This window comes from Capronia coronata (assembly GCF_000585585.1).
Source record: "Capronia coronata CBS 617.96 chromosome Unknown acBCG-supercont1.1, whole genome shotgun sequence".
Lineage (NCBI taxonomy): Eukaryota > Fungi > Ascomycota > Eurotiomycetes > Chaetothyriales > Herpotrichiellaceae > Capronia > Capronia coronata.
The window spans coordinates 899,803-915,351 of record NW_006912893.1 but is presented as its reverse complement, the minus strand read 5'-3'; the positions used below and the strand labels follow the sequence as shown (position 1 = coordinate 915,351).

The following is a 15,549-nucleotide window of genomic DNA, read 5'->3' as shown; positions in this document are numbered from 1 at the left end:
AATGGAGAAACCTACATGGCATGAGAGTTGGTGAGTGTATGGTACTACCACCGTCTTGGTGAATGCTACCACATAGTAACTTTCATGATACTGGAATCCATTTTGGATTTATCGTGAAGCCCAAGGGTTAACTACAAATCTGGTTAAGAGAGTCGCGATGCTTATTGGCTCGATATGAGTCTGGCTTATCGATTGGTCTGGTCGGTGAAATGCTGTGTAAGTTCTGCGAGTCTTCTGTCGAGCGCTTTATGGAGAGTCATATCCTAGGAGTATCCTGTGAGTGCGCTGTTGAGTGCCCTGTCGAGTGGCCCTATTCTGTTGAGCGTCCCGTCCTACCCTGTGAGCGCCCTGTTGAGTGCTATCCTCTAGTCTGTTGAGCGCTCTGTCGAGTGCCCTGTTGAGAGAGGACCTATACAGAGTATATACGCTCCCTCGGCTCCTGCGTCGAGCACTCTGTACAGAGTATTATCATCAAGACTAGTCGCTCCGTAGGTAGGCATGTAGAAAGACAGGATGGACAGACACAGTTGGACTTGGACTTGGACTACCTACTAGTATCCTACTACTAGTGGTCGCCTGTTTCTCCTTCCTTCTCGTGTCCAATCCAATCCGTCACTGTCACGGTATGGCAATGAAAGCTAGCTCTGCTGTTCCCTCTGCCTTCCGCCTCACTCTGTCTCTGTCACAATTCTGTCCATAGGCGAAAAAGCTTTGTCCAGATCACCCGGGATCTGGCTCGACCCTGTCTGTCCCCTCGAAGCATCTGTCAGCTCGCTGAAAAAAGATCGGCTGATTTGATGAATACAAGCCCTCCGCCAGCGCCATGCAAACCATTGTCTTTTCTTTGTCGAAACGAAAGCCCCGAGATATCCCCTTTCCGGGTCATTAGAAGAGAAAACAAGAAGAAACAAAAAAAAAAGGACCTCTCCCAGGTCTCGCTGTCTATGGAAACCATACGCCGCCAAATAAAGCCCCCCCCTTCCTTTTTGGGTATCAAGATCGAATAGAAAGAGAACTTTCAATCCATCGGGCCCCCGAAGTCGATGGATCTTCGGGGACTGAAGAACAAGGCCGTGGCAGTTCGTAACATTAGTCGTGGGTAATCGTGGCATCGTTTTTCCTGGGCGGTGTCTTCTCATCGCCCCTCCCAGACATGACACCTTGGGATGTCGTGTCATACTGTAGGTGCACCTGGTTGCTTCGAACCGAGGTTACCTAACAGCGCTTCAGGAGGTACACGATGGATGTTTGAATTCTTGTCGGCATAGGGAACGCTCGGGACGGTCTTGTAGCCGGCTCGTCGTCGTTGTATGCGGTTCAGGATGATGCCCAGTAGGATGATGAGGAAAATTGTTCCCAGAGCTGCACATAGAGCAATGAGGACAATGATACCTCTGGAATGGCCACGATCTAAAACCCCGCTGTTAGCAAATGGAAACCCACGGACAAGACACCATTACTCACGACTTGATTTCAGTGTGTTTGTCTTGGACGTGAACACTTGACTGATACTGCCTGCATCTCCATTCAAGGTGGAGGCCAGAATCAACGGCATCATTGTAGTGCCATTGAACAATGCTGCAGCAGCACTTCCAAACCCAGTAATATTCAACTGGCCTGTCACCAGCAAGGCTTGATCATCGTCCAACAGAGGTGTCGACTTGTGGTTCTTGGACAATGGCATGATCTGCAACCCCTGGATAGTTGTCCCAGTCGCGAAAGCATCCACCACCGGTCGGGAGCTGTCCCCATCGATCTCGACAAGAAATGTCGAGCCATTGTTTGCTGTTCCAGCTACCCACAGGTGGTCGGCATTATCTGTAGCAGGGCAGAAGGCGGTCCCAGGCCCGGGGATCGCGGAGTTCGACGTAGCAGTCCACATTTGACTGTCAGTGTCATAGGTTGCCAAAGAAGTCTGGTTGTTGGCCACCGACAAGTTTCCTGCAGCCAGCAGGGTCGAATCCGACGTCCAGAATAGAGCTGACACTGTACCATCAAGTTCCGTTCCCACCGTGTTCCACTGGCTGGTAGCGGTGTCATACATGCAGACACATGGACAAGGAAGTCCTTGAGAAGTTTGGTCAAAGGCGCCGCCAACGTAGACCGCGGATGTATCTTGCTGAGGGGCGATGGCATTGACGATAACGTTGGGACCTTCTAGAGATGCCGGTTGGACTGTGCGAAAGTCTGCAGAACTCATATCGTACAAGACCAGACCATCGATGTTGGTTTCCCCAAGATGACCTGTGATTCTTCCGCCAGCAAACAGCAAATCCCCAGCAATGGCCATTGCCATTACGGTCGAGTTCGAGTCGAGTCCAGAAGGTGCACCGGTCACGAGATTGTTGTTGGAACCGTTCAAAAACATCAGATTCTCGATAGTGGAACCATTCGTCGCTGTTGCACTGAAATGGCCTCCGAATATTGTGACGTTTTGGTCGTTGGCACTGTAATACGTCCCGGTATTCACCCCTGTCCCATTTTGCATCGCCGCCACAGCGCGCTTTCTGGAAGAAGTGCCCTGGGAGTCTGGCGTGATATCAACCGGCAATTGCTGAAGCGTAACTTGTCCAGACTGAGAGTGCACACCCGCAACGCCGCTCATTGCTAATCCAAGTGAACCAAGCGTTCCGGCTCCAAGCCAGGTATTGTTGGGTAGGAAAGTCGCTGCAAAGAGTTGTCCGGCCAGGGCTTCTTTCGGAATATCAAGAGTTTCAAGCCAGGCCGTCCTCGAAGGAACCCAGATGGCCAAACCATTCGCACGGGCTGCAGAGCTAGATCCTGACCCTAAAACCTGGGTGAACGAGCCACTGAAAGCAATGACAGTCTCTCTGCCAGCCTCGGAGATGTTCATTTTCAAGGGCACAACTGCTTCCACTGGTCCGTCTAGCCCGGCACCGAGTGCAACCCAGGCGTCTTTCGAGTATTGATATGCCGCAGCATTGCTCAACCCATTCACTCCGCCTGTGTTGGCACCCGTAAAGTTCCCTCCAGCGTAGAGAAAATCGTCCATGCTGTACATGGCATTCACAGGGGCATTGAGTCCGCCACCGGGTAATGAGGTGGCATTATTGTTCTGAAACGCCATGATATTCTCAAAAGTGTCGTCGGAGAATCGGCCAGCCGCATAGATGGTATCATTATGGGTTGTCAAGGCTAGTACATGGGCATTCTGATGAAGCTTAGTCCCAGCATTGTTGATCGCCGACTGGGTGAAATCCATGTCAACAAGATCACTGTTCGGGTCGTAGTCGAACAGTCCATTCAGTCCTCCCGTGGATGAGATGAGACCGAATCTGACGCGCGATGCAACTATGAGTTGATCGGACTGTAATCCAGATGGGAGAAGTGTTACCGAGGGCCGAAAAGAGTCGCTCGTTGCGTCCACATGTCCCTGGTACACCTGGTCATATTTGTCGAAATTGTTGGTCTGGAACAGCTGCGTGTTGAAAGCTTGGTTGCCATCTTGCGTCAATGTGCCAGTAACGTTGACAATCGCCCGTGCCGAGCAGGAGCTATCTTGTATACAGCCGGGAGTGTAGACGATGATTGAATAGTTTCCACTCTTCTGCACATCCGGTTCGAAGACAACAGATGTGGTGCCAACTGTGGTAGGCCCGACGACGACAGTGAGATAGTCCGACACGCTTTGCCTGGACGGCGTTGTGTACCAGGGGCCAGTAGCAGTTGCCTGAGAGCGAAGATCGGAGGTCTCGCAGGCGGGCTCATTGAACGCTTCAATGGCATAAGCGAAAATGTCGTCCTGGAAGAGCTCAATCCCGTCGAAGCCAGCTCCTTCTCCATACCACTCCGAAACATCAATACTAAAGCTATTCATGCCCACACGGTTGACAAAGTAGAAGTCCTGGTACAGCTGCGACGCATTTTGCGCCAGTGGACATCGAGCGTCGCAATAAGCTGTATCTCCAGTTTGCGGGTCGGTATATGTAAGGTTCATGATACCGTTGATGGGGAAAGCTGTGAACCGCCATGTTCGAATTCCGCGGCCGTCCTGATTTGTGTTCCATAAGCGAAGTTTAGTAGGTTCGAAACCAAACGCGAGATCGGCACGCCAGGAGCCCGGAGTGTTGTCGGCAAACAAGAAGGTCGTGTTTCCATCTGAACTGTTTGACGGGCATACAACGTTTCTCGGATTGCCCAAATCAGCATCGCTTGAGTTTCCTTGTGCTGAGACACTGGCGCTAGCAAGATTGATGACCTGGGTTTGCTCATTGTTCGATGAGGTGGACGAGACATTACCCAGGCCTGTGAAGGAGCCACCAAAGACAATATGACCATTTGGAGCCTTTGTGATTGAGGTCACTGGCGCGTCAAACCCTGCGAATGGGAGGCTTGCCCAGCTGCCCGACTTGTATGCGATGGCGTTTGTTGAATTTTGCGCTTCAAAGGCACCTCCCACATAGACTGTTTCTGTGTCACGATCACAGTAAAGTGCCGACACTGTTCCTTGTAATCCAGAGAGTGCCTCAATCTTTCGCGTCGTCACATTCAACATGGCGCAAGATCGTGCTGCGACACCTCCGATGCTGGTGAAATTTCCTCCCACAACAAGTCCTGATATCGTGCCATCCTGCAGGACCAGCGGGCACATAGCCTGTATGCTGGCGTCTGTGGACCAGAGAGGGTCATATGCCCCCGATGGTAACTGTGACAGAACTGACTGCGTGCCATTACTGCTGTATCCTTGCTGTTGTCCAATTGACGAGTACACCGAGATGGCGTCGAAATTACCGGCGAGCGTGACTTGACCGAGTGAGTTGAGGTCCAAATTAGGTGCAGGAACTGTCTGGGAGACTCCTTGCGTTGCAAGCAATATTAGAGCGGTCGACACCGGTGGGCCGAACCGTGACAACAGATGCATGGTATGTATGCGTCTGCGCCGTAGCGACGGACAGAAGCTGTTGTCACTGCCTTGATATTCGTAGAGGCATGAGGTACGGACAGTCGGTGGACAGTCGTAGGGGTTCTAAAACAGGAATCGGAGTTGGGTGCGCGCGGTGAAGTTTAGAGGATGACGGATTACGCGTCGGAGGGAGTTCTGGCAAGCAGGGATCCGTTGAAACGATATTTGGTATTCGTGGCGGATGAGGATGCGAGAAGGTTGCTGCTACTGCTCTCGGGGCAACGACGAGATCAGAAGTGATAAGTGACCGAAGTGAGGACGACGAACAGGAAAGAGTGACAGTCGTAAGGTGAGGATCAGACCCAGGTGAAAGTGAAGATCCGGAGAATGAGGGACTCGGAGCTGGAGAGACTGCAAGTGACGAAAGGGAATTGTCCGTAGCGGGAAGACAACAGTTGGTAAGGTAGTCAAGCGGGCGTTGAGTGGTAGGGCGGTCGGTAGGATGATCACTGCAGTGCTAGCTGGTAAGCTGATTGATAGTAGTGGTGGTGGTGATGATGATGGTGATGGTGACCTTGACCTGGCTGGTCGTTAGCAAGTTGTGGCTTGCAGTGATCATACAAATCAGACTGCGCTTGGTACGCAGCAATGTTAGGTCGACAAAGGTCCGATGCAGTGCAGTTTGTGCAGAAAACAAGACTTTGTGTTTGGTGTTTGTCGACATCCACAACTCGAACTCGAACTCGAACCCGGCTCTACACTGTCAACCTGGAAGCCAACCACGCGCCTCTGTTTCTTACAATGAAGGGCATTGGACAGCTGCTACACTTCCCATGACGGGCTAAGGAATCAACCAGGCTTCTCGTGGCCAGACTAAACAGTCATTCCATCCCTGTCTCCCCGGTTGCGACAATCCACTTCCAGGCCTGGTTGCTAGAGAGGCCAACCCAATCATCCAGTCAAGGCTCAGGAATGCCCCTAGCCGTCAATCTCGATGCCCTCCACCTCCTCCTTGTGCCACCAATGGCCGTCTAGAAGCTCCTTTCGAATCAATTCCTCCAGAGATCAGTTCCGAAGGTGTTGGACAACGAACGGCCACGGAATTTTCTACGCATCTCACAGAAGAAATCATCCGTTCCTCGAGTAAAAATACAAATGAACACCATCCTCCGATCTCGATCGATGTGTGGATTGTCTGGAAGTCAGGACAGAGCCGGGCATAGCTAGAGAGACAAGACTAGGCTCTGACACGGCCGGTGTGCAATTTCCCGATAGGAGAGGGTGCCCGCCCACGAAGCGTGCGGTTGCAGGGTTTCCGGTCGAGTCTCTTTATCTGCAGGCCTACAAAACCAGATCATGGCCGCAAAATCCATGCAGGTAGCAAGATCATCGAATCTCAACGCATCGCATTAATTTTGTGGCGGCAAGGTATGCTATGTTGTGCCAACTACACGTTGTTCGTCCTTGGTATTCAACGGTGTATACTGTGTTGTTCGATCCTCTGCGGGCGGACGCGTCGCGGAGAACTCCCCTCTAGAGTCCACAGCGGTCTCCTTTCCATTGACACCTCTGTAAGGTCTTCAAAAATGACAGGAGTCCAGTCTGTCACTATTCAGGGGTGCAATGTTGGACCTCTAGAAGTTGGACTGACACACTGCCTTGCAACGAGGCTCTCTTTACGGTGTCTGATCAATGAGCGTTTTCGTCTGAAACGGAGCGACGCGCATACCCCGACACTCTGTGACTAGGGTATACCGGTCCTTATGGCTAGGGTTGAGGTTTGATGTATCAATCATAGACTGTCTCATAAATCATTTCCGCCGGGGGCGCTTCACCCGCTCGGAGCTACTCATCACCACTTCTTCCATCTTCACCACTGCTTTCGATTCATCTTGGTCGAGCTCTCGCTTCACGGCAGCTCGCTGCACAATCTCCTTTTGGCGAACTTCCGGCTCGCCTGATTTCAGGGTGCCTCCATCCACGGTTGTGTCGACCTTGACGGTCAGCCGTTCAGCGAATGTCCGGAGATCAGCTGTGAAGAGAACGCTGTGCGCCCAACCAGCCTCTTTGCCCCACAACTTGCGGAAGTGGTTGGCTACAGCATCGTAGGTCGCTTTGGTCAGGCTGCTATGTTTCCCTCTTCCAAACTTGTAGTCGCGCTGCGCTATCTGCCAGACGTGCGTGTCTACCGGCACAGCCTCGCCCCAACCCAGTCCCATGAGACAGACGCAGTCGGCAACTTTGGGCCCCACGCCCTGTAGCTCGAGCAGGCTTTGGTGGGCTTCGCGGTAGCCGTCTCTGCCTTCCGGCTTCATCATACCGCCAGGTGATGCACTATGGCCGTATGCAGGACTCTCCGGGTTGCGCAGACTGTCGAGCCAGCCACGTTCGCGCGCTTCGGCCACCATATTGGCCGTCCGAGCTATGTATTTTGCGCGATAGCCGAATCCCAGTTCTCTCAAATGTGCCTCGACGTTTATACCGGTCAGAGCAGACGGGTCTGGGAAGTCATGGTAGGGCCGACCGTCCAGAGTTGCAATATATTTTCCATAATGTGTGCATAATTTGTCCACCATTTGCGAAATGCGCACAATGTTGTTGTTGCTACTGCAGATGAACCCGATCAGGGCTTCCCAGGCATCCTGCCGCAAGATCCTGACGCCGGTGAACTTGGGCGCCTTCTTCTTGAAGTTTGGGTCCGACCTGGACCATTCCGCATATAATGTTTCTAGGTTCGGTTCGAGGTTCAGGTAGTGGGTGATCAAGCTTTTCGTATCGTCGGTCTCACTGTCCTCGTCAACGGTGGGCGGGATAGACGATGGAGGAGTTAAAGGTGCTTCAAAGGCCGTCGGCCATATTGATCGATAATGTAAATGCGAATTATCCTGCGACAGTTGTACAATCCGCCCGCGAAGCGTGCACGTCCAGGTTTGGTCGTCGCATTGCCGCCATCGGAATGACTGGCCGCATCGAAGGGTGGTTGCGATACAAAGTTCATTCAATGAAACCGGCAACTTACGCCACTCTGTTATCCGCGACATTGTTGAGCGAAAGATTGCGTTCGAGATTATACGTTGAATCTTGCGAAAGCGTTCCTGGACCTCTGGCGGAGATGTGTAGGCGTTGCGGCCTAGGGGGTCTTGTCGAACTTGAAGGGCCCCATGAGACACTCTGAGACCCTCCCTTACTAACATATTCTTTGACCCCAATTTAATCAAGACGCGCTCGCGTAGTAGCGCGTAAAGTGGGTTTAAGCTCTTTTAGGAGTTGGACATGCCGCTCTAACATCAGTGGACGTCGAACTTGCATGCAAGACAGACTGTAACCTGCTCAACTGTCCTACATAGACCTGAGAGGGACTAGATTAGGTATAAGAGAGACTACTACTAATAACCTGCTCAAAGTCTTATATTTCGGACGAATAACATCAGACTGCATTGCTGCACACTCTGGGCCCTCCCCCCCGGTCTCCTCAAACAAGAGATTGCCGCTTCCCATAGATCCCACTAGTTTTTGCTGATTGTACAAAGCATACAGCATACAACCCTGGTGAGCAACTCCTCTACCTCGATGACCCGAACGACGTGGACGTTGTCATCATCACGCTTCCCCCCCCCAAGGCTACGACTCCAAAGTTGATCCAAACTGCTTGATCCTGATATTCCGGTGAGAATCACGACCATCTGCGTGACCATGGCGACATATCCTTTTCCGTATTCTCAAGCAGCAAAGCTTGACGCGAGGATCACGGTCCCTCGGCCCATTTACGACCCTGTTCTTGCTCCGATGCTCGACTTGGCTTCAATGCCAGAGGAGTTCGATCTGAACTTTATGCGCGGCGTCGCCAGCGGCGACCAGGACTGCTCCGACGGCGCGTTCATCTTCAACGCCACGACCATTTTCCACGACAAGCCACACTTGACCCACACAGAACACACCATCACAGGGCCGGACAACAATGCAATCATCCTTTCCGTGTTCATGCCCAAGGAGGCAGCCGTGGCTTCACGACCAGCAGTGTACCACATTCACGGAGGTGGAATGGTCAGCGGGGACCGTTTTACTGCTCTTACCCCTGTGATTGATCTCCTCGAAGGCATCGACTGCGTGATAGTATCTGTGGAACATCGCCTGGCTCCGGAAACCCGTGCGCCGGGCCCGGCCGAAGATTGTTACGCCGGACTGGTCTGGGTGTCTGAGCATGCCGCAAGCTTGGGAATCGACCCCTCGGCGATCGTCGTGTTCGGTGTATCAGGTGGCGGCGCGCTGGCAGCTGCAACGTGCCTCATGGCTCGAGACAGGAAGTCTCCTCGAATCCCAATCAAAGCGCAGATGCTGTACTCGCCTATGTTGGACGATCGATTACAAAGTTTGTCAGATCGACAATTTGAGTACGGGAATCCGACTAGCACGGCGTGGATCCGAAACATGTGGCAGCTGGTGCTTGGTGAGGCGTACGGATCGGAGACGGTGACTCCGTATCAGGCACCAGGAAGGGCCTCCGATCTATCGAACCTTCCGCCTGCGTACATTGACGTGGGCGAGTGCGAGGTGTTTCGCGACTCTTCCGTCGCCTATGCGGCGACGATGTGGAGGTGTGGATCAACTTGCGAACTGCACGTCTGGCCGGGAGCTTTCCACGGTTTTGACATGCTGGACGACCCCAACGTCCCTCTGATTCATATGGCCAACCAGGCCAAGAGTAACTGGTTCAAAAGAGCCATGAAGCCTGGGACCAAATCAACCACTTGCTCAGGTCTCCCTTCGTGAATCCCCTGGACCTCGAAGTCTAGCGAACGACAACAGAGTTCCGGGATGAGAGGTGATCTTGAATCAGGGTCTCCGGGAAATTTTAACAGGAAGCATCCTGCTAGGCGTGACATGATCGACCGACATCAGAGGGCACACTAGACAAAGTCAAAGTCAAGAGCACAATCGAAGTCGTACCCGTTCCCTGTTTCTTTTGGACAAGGGTCATCATCCCGCCCTTCGGCCCAGTTGTAGTCGCTCCTGTCCAAACTTGACGCCCTCCGGCTGCGTATGCGTACGGCCCATCCGGCTCGTGGTCCTGTTCCCTAGCTAGCCGCACAATTTGAGCAGGTGCTCAGTATACTATGAGAACTTGTGAGGTCGTTGCCACCCATAGGGGGGAGTAGAGGGGCTTTCTGATTTTGAAGCGGAAAATGACAGCGGCACAGGGAGAGGATGAAGCACAAGGCAACGGGCTTTACCGACCCTATGGGCGACACGGGTAATCAGAATTTAGGCTCATAACGAAATCACAGATTCCATGTCTGTGAATTGTACCGGTCTAGAGAGCACCATCAAAACTTGTCTGTTCCTCCATTCCTCAGGGCATTTTCGAAACGCAAGAGCAAGGAGAAGCCTTGTCCGACCATCGTTCCTCAAGTAGTCCACGAAACAGAATGGGGTCGCCTGCCAGATGACGGACAGCCACTGGGAGACCGTTGGGATTAGTCAAGTGTCGGATCAGCGAAAGAGCGCTGCGAAAGATTCATGAGCCAACCCAAGCTTAAAAGACACGGCCCTTGGTCTGTTTGATGTCAATGACGTTGATGTTCCGCCACATGAGAGTGCCAACAATTCCAATGACCCAAACACTGGTACCCGCGATGAATAGATACTTCTGTGTATCACCATACGCCCGCTGAATTGCCAGTCGAGTGGGCGAGCCAATTGGGTACGACAACTGGGTCACAATGTCCGTGTAGATCGTGGTCAGGTTGGGGAGTTCGTCTTCGGGGAGATATAGCGCGAGCTGCTTGGGGAAGATATCCTGCCAGATGGCGGAAGAAACGGTCAAGCCTACGGCTTGGCCAATGCTTCCGCACATAGACACTAGAGCGATGGCGACCGCAAACTCCTGCTGGTACTTGACGGCAGCCAAAATCGCGATCTCGTCCGTGAGCGTAATGGCCCCGCTGCCGAAAGCGATGAAAATTTGGGACATGACAATGTAGCCGATATTCCCGCTAGGTTCGCGGAAGTAAATTAGCAACCCGGTGCCGAGGATCGAAAGAGGAATTGCAAAGTAGAGTGTGACTGCCTTGAAGCGTCCCGTGTAGGATATCAAAGCACCGACGACGATGGCGAAGAAGACGCCGGCGACGGTATAGGTGGCCATGACATAGCTCGCATTTGTGACGCTCAAGTTGTTGACGACTTGGAGGATCGAGCTGAAGAACGTGCCCCAGCACATGTAGCTGAAGAACAGCGCAAAGGACAGCAGACAGGCACCGACGACTGTCCGACCCTTCATGAGCTTCCATGGAATGAAAGACTTTGTCGCAAAGAATCTTTCCCAGATTCCAAATCCGACCAAAAGAATGATACCAAATACCAGGAAGCAGATGACCATGGCGGAGCCCCATCCTTTAGCCTGCTGCGCGTATAGGTTGAAGGGTAGTAGAAAGAAAGCGACCCCGACGGAGAGCAGCAAGAGCCCCGCAAGGTCAAACTCCCGCGCGTAGTAGCTCCAAGGACCCCATACTGACCGGCCACTTGATCGCTTCGGAACAACTCCCTGCTTTTTCGCCCGGAGGAAATGATACATGAAGAGCCCAAAGAGCGGAATCGTCATAGCGGGGACGAGGATACTCTCCATCCCAAAAGCCCAGCGCCAGCCAGCTCCATTCAAAAACGCCGTGGAGATGGGACCGCTTAACCAGGGAGTAATGATACTGGATGAGGTGCATAAAGACTGCATGAGGCCTCGGTGGCGGAGCGAGGTGATGTCGGCGACGAAAACACTCAGGCTGTAGCCCACCCCGTTGATTCCCACGGTGTAAAAGACTTGTGACGCGGCATACGCTTCGACATTGTTGCAGCCGGCCGCTATAATGAGACCGAGAGTCGCGAGCACAGCACAGAAGAGAAAGCCCTGCGGGCGACCGAAGACGTCCAGAGTCTTTGCGATGCTCATGTTGGTGACGCCGCCAATGACCGAACTCAAGACGCCGGTGGTAGCCGTGAGAGAATGTAGTGCGAAGGCAGAGGTAACGTAAGGGAGAAGAGCACTGCTGATTCCCGCCACGAGGCCTTGAACGAAGTAAACCAGCCAGATCAGTGTGTAGGCAATCACCAAGGATTTGGTGGACCACGAAATGGTGACAGCCTCAATGTCTTGAACACCGGCCTGGAATCTGGGGTCCACGGAGGTATCGTTGGATGGTAGTTCTTCAGGATGATCGAGGTCTTTGTTGGACCCTTCGTGGACACTTTGGTCTACATTTCTTGGGACTTTCCCATTGCTGTCGATCCAGATCCCATCTGCAGCTGCCATAACTCAGTGCCGGGTGGCTGTCGGCTTTTCCAGGTGTTCGCATAGATGACGATGTAATCCCAGAAGAGGTTGCCCGGCCCAGTCAAGCAACGAACGAGGATAGTGCAACAGGACGAATAAGCAACTCCGAGTCTCTGTGAAGAGTGTTGAAGATCTGAACGGCATGAAACAGGCCAGGATTAAATATACCGCAGAAGAGGGTAGTCTGAAATCGGTCAAATCGGCGGAACCGCAGCGTTCGATTGGTGATTAGCACTAGCCGCAGTGCTGCCAACAACTCTCTTCCGTATTCGCACCACCTACCTAGGTACTGAACGTGCTCAAGATGAGTCGACATAACGTGCTCAAGGCGAGTCACCGTGAATGTGCTCATGCTGAGCAGTGAGCACATTATAGATACATTAGGGCGGTAGTCCTGTGGGGGGTCTGAAAATTAGCAAATGCATTGAGCAAACAGCCCCCCTGTATATATCTCAGTGGCAACGAGATGGAAGGTTGGACAAGCTCATAATGAACTGTTGAGTGGGCTGCAATGCCTCTGTTATACAGTATAAACAACTTTGTTGTTTATAGGTAAGTCTAACAAAAGAGAGAGAGAGAGAGAGAGAGAGAGAGAGAGAGAGAGAGAGAGAACTAAGTAGTACTCCGTAAATGAGGAGCAGGTGGGCCCTACTTGAATAGGTTAGCGTCTTGACGAATGTGGCTGTGGCGGTGGATGTGGCGGTGGCATCGACGTCCCTGTTGCTGACCGCACCTCGCCGCCATCTTTGATGTTTTTGTACTCCGTACACAGCCAACTGCCACGGTGCTTGGTGTAAAGAATTGAGAGTGCTTAGCAGTCATGGCTGATCACCGCGGCTGCGTCGTGCTCAATGCCACAACTCCCCGGTCGGCATGCCAAGTCGATTTAAGATCAGCATACTCCCCATATACATACGATGATGGCAGCAACGTCGAGAAGTAGGGACGACCATCGATAGGGAGCTCCAGGATTGACATTTCATCGGGCCCAAAAGTGGCGTCTCGGATCTCTTTGGCCACGCGATATCGTGAACTAACAGGAACACGCCAAAAGAACGCTTGGACAATATCGCTGATCGACATGACGAGCCCGTCGGCCTCAGGATCGGCAAGCACCTCTTTTGAGCATCTATATTGCCTCGCGAGGATTCAAAAACACACTGGTGCTCAAACAACGCTCAGCCGGAGCCGCTGGCCAGACAGGCTGACGGGGGAAGACTGGAGGCCGAGGCAAAGCCCACTTTGGAGAGCGTGGCATATCAAGGTCCTATCTGTTTCTCTGTTCTGGAGTGCCCAAAAGTAGCTGCTGCCTCCCTGCCAGTGAGTACGGCATCCCCATGGACAACAACTGTCTCATCGAGAATAGTGTTCCTGAGAACCAAGTACTCATGCCTTCCCTTGACGATCCAGTAAGCGCCTCCGAGGAGCACCACTCCGCCAAGGATGGCTACCGCCCAATTCATGTTTTCGATTGCTCCAGCGACAGGCACATATTGTGGAAAGACGTAAAACAAGACGACAATGATGCTCCAGAGTAAAGAGGCAATGTTGATAGCATATCCCCAGCGACCGAGATCAAAGTGCGGGCGGGGAGGTAGGTGCTGTCGGCCTTTCCATACCACACACAATATTGGCACGCAGTAAGAGACTTGCAAGGTGACGCCGCCACCAGAGATGATGGCATAGAAGGCCAGATCGCTCCCTAGCACGATAAGGCCAATGAGCAAGTTGGCCACTAGAAAGGCGACTAGGGCCCGCAACGGCATCATGAAACGCTCGTTGACTTGGGCAAAATAGTCGGAGAACGGAAACGCTCGGTCGCGGGCCATCGACCATGTAAGTCGAGAACCAGAAGCATTGATGTTGACGATGATCAGATACTACAATATTGTCAGTCCATGAAGCCGGGTGGGAGGCTCGGACTCACGTTCAAACCCATCATCATGATGGCACACCAGATGCCACCCCCGTAGGTCGAGTCCACAACATCCATGAACCACGCCTGCGAAAGTGTCAGCATAACTTCTTGATCCGACCGTAGAGCGGTACTCACCACGTAGGAGGAGGTGGCTTCCAAATAGTCTTCCCAGTTGGGCCCAACAGTGTAACACATGACGATCATTGAAAGCCAGGCAGTGACGCCGGCCCACAGCATGGACCACATCATGACTCGCTTGTTTCGATGAGCATAGATATGAAAGCAGATGGGGACAACTTACGGGAGCGTCACGAGAAGCGTCCTTCATTTCTTCGACCACTAACATGACAATCAGCTTCGGGTCCAGCTGATGTAGCTGAAATTGCCACGCTTACAGTGCATCACCCCATCAGTCCCATAGAGGCCATAAATCGGGACGTACATGCTGAGGATGAAGACCCAGCCTTTCGAGGTCCACCCTGAGGTGTTGAGAAACTCGGTGAAAACAAACTTGGAGCTGTTCTTATCGGCCATGACCAGGAATACAATCACCCAGATGAGCGCATTTGAGATATTGAAGAACGCCCCGAAGAGTTGCAATTTCGGCATGTAACTGGGTAAGAAGTTCGAGATAGTGGGCGCAATGAGAAATCCGGTGTAGATCAACCAGGTCATCCAGGCCTAACGAAGTCAGTGCGTGGGGACGAACTGTTCCTGGAAATCGCCTTACATGCCAATGTACCTCCGGATGTATGATCTCGACCAGTGCAGCCACGATGTCTGCGCTGTTCAGTGCACAGCTGCTAGTCGTTGAGATCTCGCCCACCAGTACGCACCAACCAACGACGTAAGACAGGAACCTGCGGTACTTTGGAGGTGCAACGACCTGGTCGAGTGTCAGTCACTATCCAGTACCTGTTATGGGAAGCTGTCACCTGTGTATAGAATTGTTGACCGCCAGCGGTAGGCCAAAGGGAACAGTATTCGGCCAGCGATGCCATGACCAAGAGTTGACCAACTGTAACAACAAGACTACATAAAGTCCTTTCGGGTCAGTGCTTGCGTCTTTCCGGAGTTGTCTGCATTGCACGCTTACGTTCCCCAGACCAGACAGACAGGGCCGCCAAGTGTGAATACGTATGAGAACATGACAATGTTGCAACTCCAGGAACAGAGAATTGTAGTCTGGTACGCCATCACTATAGCGGGTCAGATTCGTCCAGCCTTGTCATAACTCTGGTAATGGCCAGGCTCTTACAGCTCCAAAAGGTATATGTTCGCTTGAGCTGCGGCTTGACACCGAGGCTGATGAGTTGACCCTCATCGCTGTTGATGATGGCCGTGTCCTGCTTCTCCGGCTCCATGTTGCCGTTCAATCTATTCCACCAGGTGCTGCGGGAACGAGTTTCTCGCGCCAGAAGAGAAATTTGTAGGAGGATTCCG

General features: G+C 52.6%; 5 protein-coding genes across 5 annotated transcripts; 1 reads left to right on the top strand and 4 right to left on the bottom strand.

Moving 5' to 3' along the window:
* Positions 1-1,174: 1,174 nt before the first annotated feature.
* Positions 1,175-4,882, bottom strand: A1O1_00338 (uncharacterized protein; the record flags this gene model as incomplete). The annotated part of the gene is made up of 2 exons (XM_007721257.1): positions 1,175-1,410; positions 1,465-4,882. 2 exons carry the CDS (start codon positions 4,880-4,882, stop codon positions 1,175-1,177), a joined length of 3,654 nt encoding a protein of 1,217 aa, XP_007719447.1.
* A 1,793-nt stretch (positions 4,883-6,675) lies between these two features.
* A1O1_00337 (N-glycosylase/DNA lyase) lies at positions 6,676-7,905 on the bottom strand (the record flags this gene model as incomplete). Its single annotated transcript, XM_007721256.1, has 1 exon — positions 6,676-7,905. One exon carries the CDS (start codon positions 7,903-7,905, stop codon positions 6,676-6,678), a length of 1,230 nt encoding a protein of 409 aa, XP_007719446.1.
* A 652-nt stretch (positions 7,906-8,557) lies between these two features.
* A1O1_00336 (uncharacterized protein) lies at positions 8,558-9,634 on the top strand (the record flags this gene model as incomplete). Its single annotated transcript, XM_007721255.1, has 1 exon — positions 8,558-9,634. The coding sequence occupies one exon, from the start codon at positions 8,558-8,560 to the stop codon at positions 9,632-9,634; it is 1,077 nt and encodes a 358-aa protein (XP_007719445.1).
* Positions 9,635-10,397: 763 nt separating this feature from the next.
* Positions 10,398-12,167, bottom strand: A1O1_00335 (uncharacterized protein; the record flags this gene model as incomplete). Its single annotated transcript, XM_007721254.1, has 1 exon — positions 10,398-12,167. The coding sequence occupies one exon, from the start codon at positions 12,165-12,167 to the stop codon at positions 10,398-10,400; it is 1,770 nt and encodes a 589-aa protein (XP_007719444.1).
* A 1,280-nt stretch (positions 12,168-13,447) lies between these two features.
* On the bottom strand, positions 13,448-15,107 carry A1O1_00334 (uncharacterized protein; the record flags this gene model as incomplete). Its single annotated transcript, XM_007721253.1, has 7 exons — positions 13,448-14,068; positions 14,116-14,190; positions 14,242-14,361; positions 14,408-14,445; positions 14,502-14,787; positions 14,837-14,992; positions 15,042-15,107. The coding sequence occupies 7 exons, from the start codon at positions 15,105-15,107 to the stop codon at positions 13,448-13,450; spliced, it is 1,362 nt and encodes a 453-aa protein (XP_007719443.1).
* Between the last annotated feature and the right edge of the window lie 442 nt (positions 15,108-15,549).